At 44.8% G+C, this 17,467-nt stretch overlaps 1 protein-coding gene across 6 annotated transcripts in view; it reads right to left on the bottom strand.

The window, feature by feature from the left end:
* The window catches only part of DENND2A (DENN domain containing 2A), a 99,984-nt gene that overhangs the window by 37,492 nt on the left and 45,025 nt on the right, over positions 1 to 17,467 (bottom strand). For 5 of the 6 annotated variants that reach the window (XM_086395237.1, XM_086395235.1, XM_086395236.1 and 2 more), the window contains 3 exons: positions 12,665 to 12,792; positions 11,030 to 11,151; positions 3,882 to 4,082 (listed from right to left, as the gene is read on the bottom strand). In XM_086395237.1, the coding sequence (XP_086251363.1) occupies positions 3,882 to 4,082; positions 11,030 to 11,151; positions 12,665 to 12,792 (451 nt within the window). The remainder of the gene's footprint in view (positions 1 to 3,881; positions 4,083 to 11,029; positions 11,152 to 12,664; positions 12,793 to 17,467) is intronic. The other variant, XM_086395234.1, reaches the window with a different exon arrangement.

Here is a 17,467-nt window from a genome sequence, read left to right as displayed (position 1 = left end):
GTGTGTGCTGAGGGGGAGCTGGCTTCTCATTAGAAAGGATAGCGCCGTGATTCATGAATCCTGAGGACATCACACCGCTGAGTAAATAACTGCTCGGTTTCAGCTGCTGCGTTAATGAAGGTACAGGGTTGCTAGGAGAATACGGGGGAGGAGTGTCTCTTTCTCTCTCCCCTCCTCCACCGGGACCTTCATTCCTCTTACAGCCAAGGTGGGAGAAACCAAGGGGAGCATCCACGCTTCCAGAAGGGACTCTAAGTTACACTGTTCAGCAGAGGCAGCTGAAGGAATGCCAACCAACCCACTGTCTCATCAGTTGTGAGTAGACTGTGTAGTCCTTCTTGCTAGATCAAAACACAACAGCCAGGGTTTTGGACAGCAAATGCTTTAAGGGTCCAAAATCTGGAAGTCATGAATGTGCCTGAAAAGGAACCTTTGACTTCAAGAAAAGGATTCAGAGCATCTAGAAAGAAGCTTCATACTCAAGAGTGGGGGTAAGTCTGCTGCTGCCAAGTCGCTTCAGTCGTGTCCGACTCTGTGCGACCCCATAGACGGCAGCCCACCAGGCTCCCCTGTCCCTGGGATTCTCCAGGCAAGAACACTGGAGTGGGTTGCCATTTCCTTCTCCAATGCATGAAAGTGAAAAGTGAAAGTGAAGTCGCTCAGTCATGTCCGACTTTTCACAACTCCATGGGCTGCAGCCTACCAGGCTCCTTCATCCATGGGATTTTCCAGGCAAGAGTACTAGAGTGGGGTGCCATCTCCTTCTCCGGGGGTAAGTTTAGGTTAAGTTTAAGTAGCAAGTGATAGAGCTGAGGATTCATGAAACTTAGAATAAACTATAATTGGTCATTTGTTTCTCCAGTTCTCTTGCCTGGAGAATCCCATGGACAGAGGAGCCTGGTAGGCTGCAGTCCATGGGGTCACTAGGAGTCGGACACGACTGAGAGACTTCACTTTCACCTTTCACTTTCTTTTTTTTTTCACCTTTCACTTTCTTGCATTGGAGAAGTAAATGGCAAACCACTCCAGTGCTCTTGCCTGGAGAATTGCAGGGACGGGGGAGCCTGGTGGGCTGCCGTCTCTGGGGTCGCACAGAGTTGGACACGACTGAAGCAACTTAGCAGCAGCAGCAACAGCGGACATTTGTTTTCTTTTTAGACATTCCTTGGGACTTCCTTGGTGGTCCAGTGGTTAGGATTCTATGTTTTCAATGCAAAGGGTGTGGGTTCGATCCCTTGTTGGGGATCTAAGATCCCCCATGCTTTGTGGTGCAGCCAGAAAATAAAAAAAAATAAGCATTCCTTTGAAGAATTGTGTACTTCACCTTTATGATTAAAGTTTTAATAGGATTTTGTCGTTGTTGTGAAAGTAACAGGTAAAACAGGTGATTTTTTTCTGGATTTGGTTGTATCTGTCAAAGCTGATTTTTTTTCCAGATTTGATTATATCTGTCAAAACCTATTTGAATAAGTGCCTGGGCACTATTTAAGTGGGTGGCAACTCACTTTAATTTCAGGCAATAAACTAAGAGGAAACAAACTGCTGCTTGTAAATTAAACACATGGAAAGTGGCAGAAATAATTCTGCTTTTCCTTCTACCTCTCTACTTTCATATAATATATGCACACATATTTTCCTCTCCTTAATCAAAAAATCTTTTCTAAATAATAAAATAATATGAAGGTGGTGGAAGACAGAGGTTAAGTACTTATTAAGAGATCACACAGTCAAACTTAGAGTTGTATCAAAGCTCTTTTAACCTAAAGCTAATTCATTTGATTGTTCCTGTTTAATTCGCTAAAATGGTGAGGTTGTATAGATGTTACACTAGTTATTGTGTAATTGCACAATAATTTGTGCAATTATTCCACAATAGCAGGTCTTTGACATTACAGAGATGTGTGAGCCTTGCTAGAACAAGAAGAGGAGCAGTAAGGGTGATTCAAGACCCCACACTCTGGGGTCCCCACGAGCAGCCACAATGACAGCACAGGGCAGTGACTCAAAGACAGTCAAAAGGAGACAGAGAGCGACTCCTCCAGGGGTGAAGGAGGCTGGGATCCACGTGCTAGTGGGAACTCATCCAGCAAACGTCCGATGATCAGCGGGCAATGTGCACTGCACCCTGGGAGGGGCAAGGCAGGGCCAGGAGACGGGAGGGGAGCGAGCCCCGAGTCCTGCCCCGGGCCCTCTGGCTGCCCTCTCCCAGCCTCGAGGCTGCAGGTGTTAGGTCACCCGACTCTGATTGCCCTTACCCTTCAGAATGCACTCTTGATTATCAAGGTAACTTAATTTCACTTGAAAAAGAATGAAAGGGATGGAGGTAGTATTATGGCTCAAAATACGGATGAACCAAACTGAGTCAGGAGGGACCAGCTGGTGAAAATGTCCTTTGACTTTTAGGTCAGTGGGTCACTTTGAAAAATCGGATGAAACCTATAGACAACCCACCTCCCTTCCTTTTATCCCCTCAAACTCATCCATGCAGCTTTACATGATTTAATGCGTTTCATGATCCCCTGAAGTCCATCTGTGGACTCCGAAATGAAGAATTCCTTCTCTAAAAGTTCCTGTACTGGGGGCTTCGCTGGTGGTCCAGTGGTTGGGACTCTACCTTGCAATGCAGGGGACACTGGTTCGATCCCCCTGGTCTGGGAAGATCCCACATGCTTTGGAGCAACTAAGCCCATGCAGCATAACTACTGAGCATAAGAGCTGCAACTACAGCAGCCCGTGTGCCTGGAGTCCATGCTCCATGATGGGGGAGGGCACTGCAATGAGAAGCCAGCGTACCGCAGTGAAGAGTGGCCCCATTCACCACTAGAGAAAGCTCACAAAAGCAGCAACAAAGACCCACCACAGCCAAAACACAAAAATTTTTTAAATATATTAAAAAAAAGCTCCTGTAGGAAGTTGGTACCGAAGTGGCCAGTATAGAATGACAGGCATTGCAGGGGCTGCACTGAGCAAAAGGAAATATAACACCAAAGTAAGAAAGAGCAGCCACAGTTCATGCACACACAAGCCACTGGGCCTGTTTTGCCTTCAAGGCTGAAAAGAGCCAGAAAAGATATATATGTATATTTTAATATATATATGTTTTAAAGAGGAGAACCTTGTTCATGTAAGCTGTCCATTGTTTAATTCTTTTTTGGGCCACGCGACAGGGCACGTGGGATCTTAGTTCCCCAACCAGGGATTGAACCTGCACCACGTCCAGGGGGGCACAGAGCCTTAGCCACTGGACCATCGGGGAAGTCCCAGAAAAGATGCATTTCTGACAAGAGCTCCCTCAGCACAGGCTCCATGCGGTGCCCCTCTGCAGTGGGAGGTGATGGAGTCTGAGTCAGAGCACAGCGGAGGGGGCTCTGCTTTTGAGGCCATGAAGGAGGGAGATGTGCCCTTTTTGAGGCTGGGCATTGGAAACACAGTTTGGGATCATAAGAGTCGTTAAGCAGGGAAAGGGAGGGCTAAGAGGAAGGCTGTGTGTGTGCACGCTCAGTCACGTCCGCCTCTTTGAGATCCCATGGATTGTAGCCCGACGAGCTCCTCTGTCCATGGAATTTTCCAGGCAAGAATACTAGAGCCGGTAGCCATTTCCGTCTCCAGGGAATCTTCCTCACCCAGGGATTGAACCCATATCTCCTGCTGTGTCTCTCGCATTGTAGGCAGGCTCTTTACCATTAGCGCCACCTGGTAAGCCCTACAGGACCCCAATTATTGTGACCAAGGCCCAGCTAGCTCAGCTGCTGGCTTCCCCATGTCTACCTGGCCTGTGGTGAAGCAGGTAGGAGGGCCCAGTGATTTGATCTCTGCCCAGACTCCTCTGTAGTGTGTATGTGGGGTGTACTCCTGAACACAAAGCTTATTGCAAGCCTTACCTTGGGTATCTTTCTCTTCTTCCTACCATTCTGCAGGTCCCCGAGGTTAAAGAAAGTGTCATCAGGGCTGCTGGGGGTGGAGGGAGGGCTGATTTTGGAAGGGGACCCAGTTCCATCCCGACTCAACTTTCTTGTGTCCAGCAGTTTGAAGTTCCTCCTTTCTGAATTTTGCCGAAAAAAGGCAGGTTTGGACAAGGACTGCTGTGAGGGGAGAGGAAGAAAGAAGAGTAAATAAATACAAAGAGACCCCCTGAGAGATAAGCGGTGCTGCCAGTGACGGAGACCAAGAAGGTCAAGAGGAGAAGCTCGTCTAAGTCCCCAGGGGTACGCTGAGGCCGTCTATGCTTTAAGGGCCTAAACACTTATCATCCAATTATGGAAAAGGAGGATGATAAAGGATGCAAGTCTAATCCACTCTCTTTTCAGACAAGTGGAAACTCACCTGGCTCTATGCAGTACCTTTACAAATGAGGCTTTCTGACACCATGTACTGGGAGTTACAAGACTTAAGTTTAGCTTTATCCCTGTCACTGGCAAGGGAAATTCCTTCTAATACAAGGAATTTCACTTCTCTGAGCCTCAATATCTGATTTTTAAAAATGAGCCGTTCTAAGGTCAAAAGGCCAACAAAAACAATAAAAAATCTGCAATTTATAGAACTTATTTGTTTCTAATACATGCTACAAGTTAATGAGAAGACTAACAATTCAAAAGAAAAACAGGCAAAAGATAAGGACTGAAGGTTTACAGAAAAGGAAATATAATAATTTTCAGATACATATGAAAGATTCTTAGCTTTGCTCATCAGAAAAAAAAAAATGAAAACGCCATTGAAGAAATAGTTTTCTTTTTTTCTTGAAATCTTTATTGGAGTACAGTTGATTTAATACCATTAAGTTTCTGCTGTACAGCAAAGTGAATCCTTATTAATTAGTTATCTATTTTATATATTAATGTATATGTATCAATTTCAGTCTCCTAATTTATCCCTTCCCCCCTGATCCCCCTTAGAGAAGAGGGGGTGGCAAGGAAGCTACATGCCTTGAGCCTCGAAGATGGAGCTGACCTGGACTCAGCCAGGGTTCATTCACCCTTCCTGTCTGTGAATGCAGCTGGTGGCTTAACCCCTTCCAGTCCTCGCATGTCCCTGTCTTACTGCCCCAGGAGACCGACAGCAGGAAACCCAAAGGGTCCTTGATATAAAATATCCCACCTCATCTTTACCTATCTCAACCTCATTCCTCTGCTCGCTTACAGAGGACTCCCCCAGGAAGCACTGGGATGCCATTCACACACACATACAGTTGTTCACCTGTGCCCACAGGTACACACATTCACATGAACACTCAGACTATACACCCACAGGAATACATAGGCAGGCATGCGTGTTCTGACAACTGGGGACATTACACTAACGAACCACCGTGGCAGTGGAATGAAAGCCTTGAATTGCTTCAATGCACCACATCGTGCAAATAGCAATTTCAGTTTCAGAAAATCCGCCACTCATAGTAGAGTTGTTAGCGAAAATGGTTGTGATGAGGACTTCACACATAATTGTCCAAAATATGTTCAGAGTTGTGTACTGTGTATCTACAGAATATATCTATATAGACTTTCTCTGTTGAAATGTTAAATACGGGCATTGTGTGGACTCTGAAAATACACTAATGAATATCTAGTAAAAAAAAAAACAAAACAATGGCATACCTTGCAGGCAATACAAATCATTTTTTAAAAGAAATTAATGGCATGGGGAAATATTCATGATAAATGTAATAGAGCAGCAAAAAAGTATATACAAAAACAAATGTATATACGATATCATCCCAAATCTTTTTTTATGTACACACACACGCGCACACACACAGTATGACACGGTCTGGAAGGAAGTAAACCAGTGTCAACGGTGGTTTTCTCTGGGTGTTGGGATTACATGCAATTGTTAAAAGGCTTTTAAAACACACACACACACACACATATATACATAATAACCATCTGTTTTAGGAAAAAATACAGGTGAGTATAAATAAAAAATACAAATTCCCAATTACAGATGATTTTTTAAATTACACTTGTTGGTATTTAAAAAGAATTTTACAATGAGAATGTTCTGCTTTTAGAAAACGAGGTAATTTTTTAAAAGGACACATATTGAAAGCCTAATTCTATAGATTAAGCAAACATACATAAATAATGGTTATGCTGCAGGCACTAGTCTAAGTGGTATACAAGAATTAATTTGATTAACCTTCACAAGACCCCTCAGCTGTTCAGTCGCTCAGACATGTCCGACTCTTTGTGACCCCATGGAGTGCAGCACGCCAGGCTTCCCCGTCCTTCACCGTCTCAGAGGAGTGTATTATCATTCCCAATTTTTACCAGTGACATACGGATACACAGCGATCAGATCGTTTGCCCACAGTCACACAACTAGCAAGCAGTCTACGTGAGTTTGAACAGAGGCAGTCAGGCTCCAAGACCTGCACACTTGACCAGACACTGTCCCTACGAGCCACACGAGGTGACAGATGGTTTGTTGGTGGAAGGTGGTGTGGGTGAGCTACCCAGGTCAACTAGTGATTTTTCCCCCCTTAAGCGTCAATACATAAGAAAGAACGTTAGGTTTCCTTTATTACAAAAAATAGTTTCTACCATATTCGCTGTGCTGTTCTACGTGTGGGAATAACAAGAAAAGAAAACAGCCCCTTCTCAGGAGCTTGCCTGGTGTGTTTGTAAGCGTCAGCATCGGCCCCCAGCTGCATGTCTCTCGTATCTGAGGAAAACCTGTCCAGTCACCCCTTACCTCTCTACTAGAAAGAGGCACACTCTAGTTAAATAACCGCCCCCTCCAAGATGTCTTAGGACCTTTCTGTGGCTGGTAGAGGAGGTTGTCATGGAAAGATTGCTTCAGTAAGTTCTAAGTCCCAGATGCAGCCCAGATGTGGCAGACGCTCCATGAATACTGGTGTGCTAATGGAGGTGGTGGAGAGGTCTGCAGCTGTGCCCGAGGACGGGGACACAAACCAGACACCCAGATGTGGGAAAGCAGAGGACTGCGCATGACGCACGGTCTTCCTGATGACTTGCAAAGGCCCCAACAGCCTGCAAATATGAGTGGCAATCAGATATGCATTGGGCAACTGGGTTATCTTTTGGCAGGATAGCACCTCTGGACTTCAAGTTCTCATTGACAGGATTACTTACTGTGTTTCACTGCTTTAAAAAAATTTAATTATTGAAAATTATTAAAATTTAATTATTTTATTTTTGGTTGCACTGGGTCTTGGTTGCTGCATGCAGGCTTTCTCTAGTTGTGGCTCAGTAGTTACAACTCTCTGGGTCTAGAGTGCAGGCGCAGTAGCTGTGGTGCACAGGCTTAGTTTATCCCTGGTACATAGATTCTTTCCAGACCAGGGATTGAATTTGTGTCCCCTGCACTGCCAGGCAGATTCCAATCTACTGTACCACCAGGGAAGTCCTCTGTTGCACTGATTTAGAAGACCAAGGTTTTCTCTAGCTTGGCAGGAAGGGGAAGAAAAGAGCTGCTAAGGGACTTCCCTGGTGGTCCAGTGGATAAAACTTCACTCTCCCAGTGCAGGGGGCCTGGGTTCCATCCCTGATTGGGGAATTTGATCCTGCATGCATGCTGCAACTAACAAGCCCGCATTGCTGCAACAAACATGCTGAGAGCTGCAACTAAGATGCAGCACAGCCAAAATAAATAAACATTTGGGGAAAAAAAGAGAAAAGGGCTACTAAGCCTTTATTTTCTGACACTAGGGAGGATCACCCAGTTCTGCAGGCAGATTTGCTTTGGGTAGATGTTTTCCATTGTTCTGAAGAGGCCATGGAGTTCACTCCCTGCATGAAGTGGGGCAGAACTGAGAAAGATACGAATGGGTCAGACTGGGTGTGACAGCCTTCTTTTTCCTTTTTAAAAGATTTTTATCGGAGTATAGTGGATTTACACTGTTGTGTTAGTTTCTGCTGTACAGCAAAGTGATTCAGTTATACATATACATATATCCACTCTTTTTTAGATTCTTTCCCCATCTAGGTCACTGCAGACTATTAAGCAGAGTCCCCTGTGCTATACATAGGTCCTTATCAGTGAACCGCTTTATACACAGTAGTGTGTGTATGTCACACTCAACCTCCCAGTCTCTCCCCCACCTTTCCCCCCTGGTAACCATAGGTTCATTTACATCTATGACTCTGTCTCTGTTTTATAAATAAGTTCATTTGTACCCTTTTTTTAAGATTTCAGTTATAAGCAATATTATATGACATTTGTCTTTCTCTGATTTACTTCACTCAGCACGACAATCTCTAGGTCCATCTATGTTTACTGCAAATGGTGTTATTTTGTCCTTTTTATGACTGAGTAACATTCCATTGTATACATGTACCACACCTTCCTTTTCTATTCCTCTGTTGATGGACTTCATGACCTAGCTATTGTAAATAGTGCTACAATGACCACTGGGGCATGTATCTTTTCAAATTATGGTTTTCTCTGGATATATTCCCAGGAGTGGGATTGCTGAATCATACGGTAGCTCTATTTTTAGCTTTCTACAGAAACTTCATACTGTTTTCCATAGTGGTTGTATCAATTTACATTCCTATCAACAGTGTAAGAGGGTTCACTTTTCTTCACACCCTCTCCAGCACTTATTGTTTATAGACTTTTCTCCAAAGAAGACAGACAGATAGCCAAGAGGCACATGAAAAGATGTTCAACATCACTAATTATTAGAGAAACGGAAACCAAAACTACAATGAGGCATCGCCTCTCATCAGTCAGAATGGCCATCATCAAAAAGTCTATGGACAGCCTTCTTCTAAGCCAGACTCATTCACTGAGGGAAATGAAGGATTCCCTAAATGCTGAGCACATCCAAATTCCAGTGAAAACACAAACAACACATTTCAAAGGCAAGTAGAAACTATTTGTCAATTATTGGCTGTCATGGATTATTCCTGACCATGCTCTTTTCCATAGGAGGAGAAGACAGCAGTTAATTGGTTTTGGCAAGTACTGTAGCAATTGATTTGGGCCAGTAAGATCCAGCCTTTGTGAAAGGTTCGACCTTCCACTGTCTTGAGGAAGATTCCCTTTGTGACTATCAGGCCTTACGTGTATACCCCTCGCCCGCCAGCCAATGCTGACCTTGAGTGGAGCCTAGAGAGGAAGTTGGCTTCTTTTCTTAGGCTGGAAACAGATTCTTTTGATGGAATTTAAACTGACAATTGTAGCCTGGATTCGGTCTCCATTTAATTTCTTCAACAACTAAACCACTGTATAACAACTACTTATGAGAAACACAAAGAAACCAAATACATACTCTCTGACCTTGAGGAGTCTACAGTCTAGTTGAGGAGATATTTTTAAGAGATATTACATGACTCAATAGATGGTTAGATAGCATCACTGACTCAATGGACATGAATTTGAGCAAACCCCAGGAGATAGTGAGGGACCGGGAAGCCTGGCACGCTGTCATCTATGGGATGGCAAAGAGCTGGACACGACTTAGCGACTAAACAGCAACATGACTCAAGTCAGACTTCAAACCATCGAAGTAAGAGATTTCATAAGACGGAATTTACAAATTAGTATAAAATGAATGCTTAGCCCACTGAGTGTTACAGGAGAGCAGAGGGGAACAAGTCCCAGGGACTAAGATGGCCTGGAGGTTTTCTGAAGGAGGCATGATTGAGCTGGGCCTTACAGGACTGGAAGGGAGAGGTCCAGGCAAGAGCCAAGGGCAGAGGTGGAAATGACCTAGCGCAGGGCCGGGCAGAGCACAGCCTGTGGACCACATCTGGGCCTTACAGGACTGGAAGGGAGAGGTCCAGGCAAGAGCCAAGGGCAGAGGTGGAAATAACCTAGCGCAGGGCCGGGCAGAGCACAGCCTGTGGACCACATCTGGGCCACCGCCTGTTTCTGTACAGGCCACGAGCCAAGAACAGTTTCACTTTTAAATGACTAAATATATATATATATATATATATATTTATGTGTCATGTGAAAATTATATAAAATCAAATTTCAGTGTCTGTAAATAAAGTTTTATTGAAACACAGCCTCACTGACTGGTTTACATATAGTCTGTTGCTGCTCCACACCACAATGGCAGTGCTGAGCAATCAAAACAGAGACCATATAGTCATTCCCTGGCTCTTCAGAGAAAACATTTGCTTCTCCTGGAGCTACGACATCAGAGGCAGTTAGTAGGCTTTGGCTGTAGAGAAGATTTTATATGGAGGAACTGTGGGAAATGGGTGCCCAGGGATCCATTATGAAGAATGTGCAATGTTATGTTAAAGAATATGAATTCATACTAATGTGTTCTTTGTTTCTTTAATTTTGTCATTTCAAAAGTATACAAATGAAATCATGTAGTATGTAAACCTATGACAGTGGCTTTGTTCACTTGCCATAATTCTCTGGAGATTTATCCAGGTTGGTATACATCTTATTCCTTTTTAACGCTGAATAATATTCTATCATATAAATGTACTGCACTGTATATAACCATTCATCCACTGAAGGACATTGGGGTTGTTTCCAGCTTGGATCATTATGAATAAAACTACATGTGTTAAAGAAAAAGAATATGAATTCAGTTCCTAGGCAATGTGTTGCAGTTATCATGTATGAGAATACAGTAATATTCTCTGTATGCACATACCACAAAACTGCAAAAGGTTCAAAAAGATATTCTGAGAAAATGTCAGTATTCTTTCCTGACCTCTAGATACCCAGACAACTCTGCAGAGGTGCCCGCTAACTCATTCTTAGGGACCATTACAGAGACATTCTTGTGCATCCACAAACATATATGAGTTTGTTTTATGTCAGGACATTCTTCTTCACAGCTGTGTAACGTGGATGTACTATCCTATTTACAGCTGGGGAGAATTCTGAGCCAGACACTACAATGCTTCTTTAGGAAGCCTTGCTGAGCAGAGGGTTCCAGGAGAACTAGAAGCAGGAAGTGGAGGCAGGCCACTGACGAACAAATCCAGGAGCCTGCAGTGAGGATGCCTGGTATTCCCACGTAACCCAGAACCCCAGCCTGCTCAAGGCCACGGTGCTGGGGACCCCCTCCCTGCACCGTTTCTCTGGGGGCTCATACCTTGGCAGGTGTGTCAGGGATGGAAGAGGTGGGAGAACCTGGAAAGTTCAAGACACACTTCTTCCCGAGGCAGCGACCATGTAACTCAACGTCCTCATAAGGGTTTTCCTTCATGGGCGGATCTGTGGTCAAAGGCAATGAACAGATCAGAAACTGGAAACACCAAGGAAGCTCTCCTTATCAGATCTCTAGCCAACACCTTGGTGTCTCCTTGTGGGGATGTGTGTTGTCTTGCTATGCATTTAGCCTTCCTCTTGGTAATGGATCTCGGTTTTCACTGGGGTAAGTCTCTGTCTCCCCATTCTCAGATGTGTGAACTTAACTCCACTCCTGGTTTCAGAGCTTAAGCCAATCTGAATATTCTGAATCCTGGCCTCAGTGATCATCCTGGAAGGGCTCATATTCCAGGCCTAAGCCCACTGTTGCATGGCATTCCTGGACTCTGAAGGTGAACAGGGACCTAACCCAGTCTAGTGAGAGTGAACCTCGGGGTGTTTGCTGGGACTTGCAGGAGACAGGCTTTCCTTTTGCGCTGTAGGCAGGGACCCTGGGGAACTGACGGCAGCCATCATGGAGATCGTGGGACACCTGCTGAGAAGGGAGCTAACCTGAGAGAGCCAACTAACTCCCTTTGTTGTTTCAGCTGGGTTTTCTGTTCCTTGTAACTGAAAGCTACCCTGCCAGGCACACAATAAGGGATCTCCAGATCTCGTACCCATTTTGGATCTACTGCATTGGCAGGAACCTGTCTCTGGCAGCTTGGACTCAGTAATTCAAATAGCTCGGCTTAGTATCCCGGCTTCTTCAAGTCTCACGTTTCCTCCCACCTAGGAGTTTATTCCAGTGCTGATGACTGTGTGCATGCAGGAATGTGTGTATCTGCCCGATCTGCCCCTTGCATAGGTACACAGATGGGTTTTCCCCTCTCACCAGCTCGTTTCTTCCCCGCCCTCCTCCCACCCCAACATATGCAGACATCTCACTGAAACTGTGATCCTCCCTGAAGATTTTAACTCACCAAATCTAAATGCACACAAGCTCTGTGAATCTGAGTCCCGTTTTGGAATCAGAGAATTCTTGGGAGCGAGGTCAAAGTTACTTTTCAAATACATTTCAGTCTGAAGTTTGATGGCGTTACTGCCACACTCCTACAGTTTTGGAATGAGTATGGTAGTCTTCAGTTTTCCTGCGTTCAGTAATCACTACAATTCACCAAGAGTCTGTCACAAGCCAGATATTTTACCTACCATCTTCTCCAGTCCTCTAACAACCCTGTTAAGTATCTATCATCCTCCTTAGTTCAGAGATGAGAGAAACGAAGTTCAGAGACGCTAAGTCACCAGCTTAATGTCACACAGCTAACAAGTAGCAGAGTCAAGATTCAGCCATAGATATTAAGGCTCCAGGTCCCGTGTGTTTCCCACTGTGTCCACGCTGCCTCCCTGGCCATTCATCGCCAGCGCTTCCTCTCATTTTCTCTCACGTATTTCACCCTGGGTCACCCGTCCACCCGTCCTGGCTCTATCATTTGAGTGCATGTTTGTCTTCCAGCGTGTGTGTGTTTTAAGCAGCCAGCCCCACCTCCCTCCCCCTGCTTCTCACAGACAGACTCACGCAGACATTTCGGCCTCTTACCTAGAATGTCTTCATAGACGTTCTCCTCCGATAAAGTGCGTGTGAGCCCCAGCTTAGTCTGTGCGTACCAGTCCACCCTGCTGTTCTCAGAGGAAGACTGCAGTAAGTCTTCAAACTCATAGGACTTCCTGGGTTGTACAAGGTGGGAAGAAAAAAACCCAAGAACTTAAATCATATTAGGTTGGTTCAGAGAATATATGCCATAAAAGTTTTTTTTTTTCTTATAAAAATTTCTAATGCCAAAATCAACTCTGTTTCTTGTAAGATAGTGTGAAAATCTTCAAATATGAGACATGGCTTTTACTTGTGAGAATGTTTATGCTATTATGCCAACTAAAGATTGTAGAGTATACATTTAAATACAAACCCAACTTCGTAAGTAAACATATGTAAGGAGGAGATAAAAAAGAATGGAAGTGAAACATAGAGCTAACTCAGGACTGAGGGATGCCCTCTCTTCATTTCTGCTTTTCTGGATTTTTCAAATGTTCTACAGAACACACATTAATAACCAGAAAGGAACAGTGATGGCCAGTTCAGAGCAGAGGAGAGGCCTGGGTCCCTCCCCCTTTCTTTCACCCAAGTGGTTACAGTCAGACACCCAAAGGTCAGCTGAGGCACCCCACCGAACTCTGAGATCTGTACAAACATGGCTGGCTCTCTGTCTGGGGCCTGGCTTATTACCACCCTCCCCTCATCCTACATCCACATGGGCTGTTCTAGGATTTAATAAATTTAGACACAGATCCTGAATCCTTCATTCACAAGTTTTTCCTTCTTGGATAAACTACCTGAGCTGAAACTTAAGTGTCCTGATTTGTAGATAGTAATTAGGACAGTAGATAGGACTGTCCAAAAAATAGAAAAGAGAATGTTTATAAAATCCTTGGCACCTAATAAGCATGCAACAAATGTTAGTTATCATGGGAGGGGGGATAAATTGGGAGATTGGGATTGACATATCCACATTACTATATACAAACAAGGTAACTAATAAGAACATACTGTACAGGAAACCCCTTGGGGTTGCAGAGTTGAACCCAATTGAGTGACTGAGCACACCAGCTATTTTTATTATTGCTGTGGTGTTACTAATTATTTATGTAGCCAGTGCTCTACTTACTGAGGGAGGCACTGTGCTCAGGGTTTGATAATGAAGGACTAAAACAGTCAGAGTCCTTGCCTCAAAGAGCTTACATTCTAAGGAGGAACACATATGTTCAACCAGCTCACACGCAAATAAGTTCAATGACAGAAAAGCACAGGTTGGGAGGATATGGAGGTTCAGTTCAGGTTGGGGGATGCATTAGGGGAGGTCTCAATGAGAAAGTCACTCACTGAAGCTGAGATTTGAAGAATAAAAAGAACTTAGTCAGGGAAAGAGTGTCCCCAAAAGAGGGATGGATGTATGAGAAAGTCCTGACTAAGGTTAAAGAGACCTCGGTGCTTTTCAGGGAACGGCAGACAGACAGTCAGCTTGCTGGACTGCAGGAACAGGCTGGAGAGTGCCGTGCAACAGAAGGGCAGAAGCAGGCAGAGGCTATCTGCCTACTTGCCAAGCTTTGGGGATTTCTTGCATTTAAAATGTTTCCTTTTCCACTAGCTTCTTTCTCTTTCCTTAAACACGCATTCGACGCTCAGTCACTCAGTTGTGTCTGACTCTGTGATCCCGTGGACTGAAGCCTGCCAGGCTCTTCTGTCATTGGAACTTTTCAGGCAAGAACACTGGAGTGGGTTGCCATTTCCTTCTCCAGGGGATCTTCCTGACCCGGGGACTGAACCCGAGTCTGGATTCTTTACCGCTGTGCCACCCGGGAAGCCCAAACCTGTGTGGGGTTCCTCCATCTTAAAAAGCCTTCCTTTGAAGCAACGGCCCTTGCAGTTCTGCCATTTCTCACCTTCCTTCCTTGCCAACACTTTTAACTGGGGGGAGAGGAGAAGCAGAGGTTATTCTCTTAGTTTACCATAGTTCACTGGTTTTTCTTTCCTTTACTCTCTCAACCTGTCCGTGTACATCCTTTTTCTGAAATTCCTCCTAAAGGTCACCAGTGAGTCTCTGTTAAAACCTAACCACGCTGCTCCTTTCATTGCATGACACCACTTGGTCTGTACAGTGAAAGGCAGCAGCACTCAGAGTGCGACCCATGGTCAGGGCTGGGGTGTCAGCTCTTACCGGTCCTTGCTAAGGTAAGTACAGAAATTGACAGTAAGTGTTTACAAACTTTTCAAGCAATCTGACAGAATGGACTTACAAAAACAAACAAACAAACAAACTTACAAAACAAACAAACAAACAAACTGAGGTTTGTATACTGATGAGTTTTTTTCATTTCATACCTCTTATAATCCTTTTTTACTATATTTTACACAAGTGTTGTTCACATTGTTCAGCAAAGGAAGGGGCACACCTCTGGAGGGTCTGAGGAGGCGGATGCAAGGCGGCCCTAACTCCACACGCCGTCAGACCACTCTTCCTGGCCTGCACTGGCAGCTCTCTTCCTCTTCCTCTTTCTGGGTGTAGGAGTTTCCCAAGGCTTCTCCTCTTTAGGATCTATACTACTGACTGATTGGTTGGCTGTGCAGCTTGCAGGATCTGAGCTCCCTGACCAGGGATTGAACCCAGGCCCCAGCAGTGAAAGTGTACTCCTAACCACTAGATAACCAGGGAGTTGCCTAGGCCCTATACTTTTAATATCTGCACATCTGAATTCATCGCCCCTTATCTCCACCCCACCCTCATTCCTTAATACTTGAACTTGGCACTTAGGAGCACAAAGACAGGGTTCCAGGCTGGATCTCTATGGCCTTAAGTCAGGCTGGGAGGCTCAAACTGTCACCTGGGGTTCTGGGGCTCAGGAGCAGAAGGTCATGCCCCAAAGGAGGGGATACTGACCCACGAGCCCCTTCTTTTTCCCTTTGAGGTGTCCAACGAGGAGAGGAAGGACTGAGCTTCAGAGCTCTAGGAGAAGGGGCTGGGGGAGGGGAAGCAGGTCTGAGCTGTTTCTCTAAGATGGGAATGGGCTGTGCTGTGAACCCACCCTGAACACTTCGCAGTCCGGGTGCCGTTAGCCCAGGCTGGCAATAGCCAGCAGGTGCACTGGGGCTGGAGGTGTGGCCCAGAGCACGGTCAAGTAACTGGCCGAGAAGGGCCAGAACTCCTGGGTTTCCCCTGCTGGGCCGACCAAATTTTACATCGGCTAGAGTCCTCATCACGTACACTACATGGTAGGGAAAAGGCACACTGTTCAGAATCATTCATTCAATGCTTACTGAGAGCTGACCGAGGGCCTACCTTGGATCAGCACATTCAAACTTTACAACAACCTTGTGGCGGATATTACACGCATGTTATGCATGAAAAAACAGGTCCAGAGACCGAAGGTGAACTGTACCCAGTTACAGCAGGAGAACCTGGGAAAACTGGCTGGAGTAAGGCAAGGCAGGAGGACAGCTGCAGTCACAGGCCCCACATTAAAACAGGTGAAGCTTCCAAAGGTTTTTGTGTGGAATCGGAACTAATTTAAAAAATTTATTTGTTTATTTATTGGCTTCACGACTTGTGGGATCACAGTTCCCCAACCAGGGACTAAACCTGGGCCCTGGGCAGGGAGAGCTAACCACTGGACCGCCAGGGAATTTCCAAATTAATTCCTATATAAAATGATATTATGCATTACTGAGCACTGCCCAGGTAAGCCCTCTATCTCCCTCTATTTTCCATAATGCAACTAAACTATATGATGAAGAGATGCTACGAACCCTCATGGGGACACAGGTTGGGGGCACTTCACTGGGAGCTAAGCAGTTTCTGCCACAGCAGCAGGAAGCTCTACTCCTAGCAGCAGAGGGACAGGGTGGTGGCCACTGCCCACAGGTAGAACCTTGACTGCCTGGGATTCCAGCATGACCCTGGCCAAGCTAGGTCTTTTCTTTGATTGCAGAAGGGGGCTGCAGCTGGGCCTTGCTTTGCCTTGTAGAGAGCTCTATCATTGTCTGCTGTTAAACACCTCGCATCTCATTTGAGGTATCAATGAAGCAATATTTGTATAGGCCAAATCTTAAAATAATAAAATTATTATATTTATGAAATAGGTGGCTCCCCAGGTGACATAGTGGTCAAGAATCCACCTGCCAATGCAGGAGACACAAGGGATGCTGGTTTGATTCCTGGGTCGGGAAGATTCCCTGGAGGAGGGCATGGCAACCCACTCCAGTATTCTTGCCTGGAGAACCCCATGGACAGAAGAGCCTGGCGGGCTACAGTCCATGGAGTTGCAAAGAATTGGACACGAATGAGTGACTGAGCATGTACGCATTTATGAAATAATATTTGAGTAGTTTAAATGTTTTAATAATAAATGCCCTAACAATAAAGATGTCTGTATGCTAAAGGCTCTCCAAGTCCCAGTGGATGGCTCCCTTACTTCAAGCATATGTGACACAAGAATCTGGATCATCTGCTGGGGTTTGTTAGGATGGGATTAGCCTGTAATCCAAGTAGCTGCTGTCAGACACTCTGGGATTTCAAGCTATAATTTGAATGTTATTTATGATCTTTCCATATTTTCAAGAATAAGATGATAATACAAGGTATCAGCTGTATTTTGCATTTGATTACCAACACATAAAAGGTAACACCAGTCTAAATAGTATTAGAAAAGCCCACTTTTAAAATGTTACAAACTTCCATTAAAAAAAAAAAGGCTGATTAGAGGACAATTAATCACAGTGCAAAACTCTACTACGCAAAAGAATTCATCACAGGATTTCTTAAAAAGAAGTTCCATTTCTGTATTAAAATGT

This window comes from Bos grunniens, chromosome 4 (genome assembly GCF_055505025.1).
Source record: "Bos grunniens cultivar Pamir isolate PY7600 chromosome 4, Bosgru_T2T1.0, whole genome shotgun sequence".
NCBI classification, from domain to species: domain Eukaryota; kingdom Metazoa; phylum Chordata; class Mammalia; order Artiodactyla; family Bovidae; genus Bos; species Bos grunniens.
The sequence above is the reverse complement of the archived record's forward strand: the minus strand, read 5'-3'. Positions and strand labels throughout refer to the sequence as shown.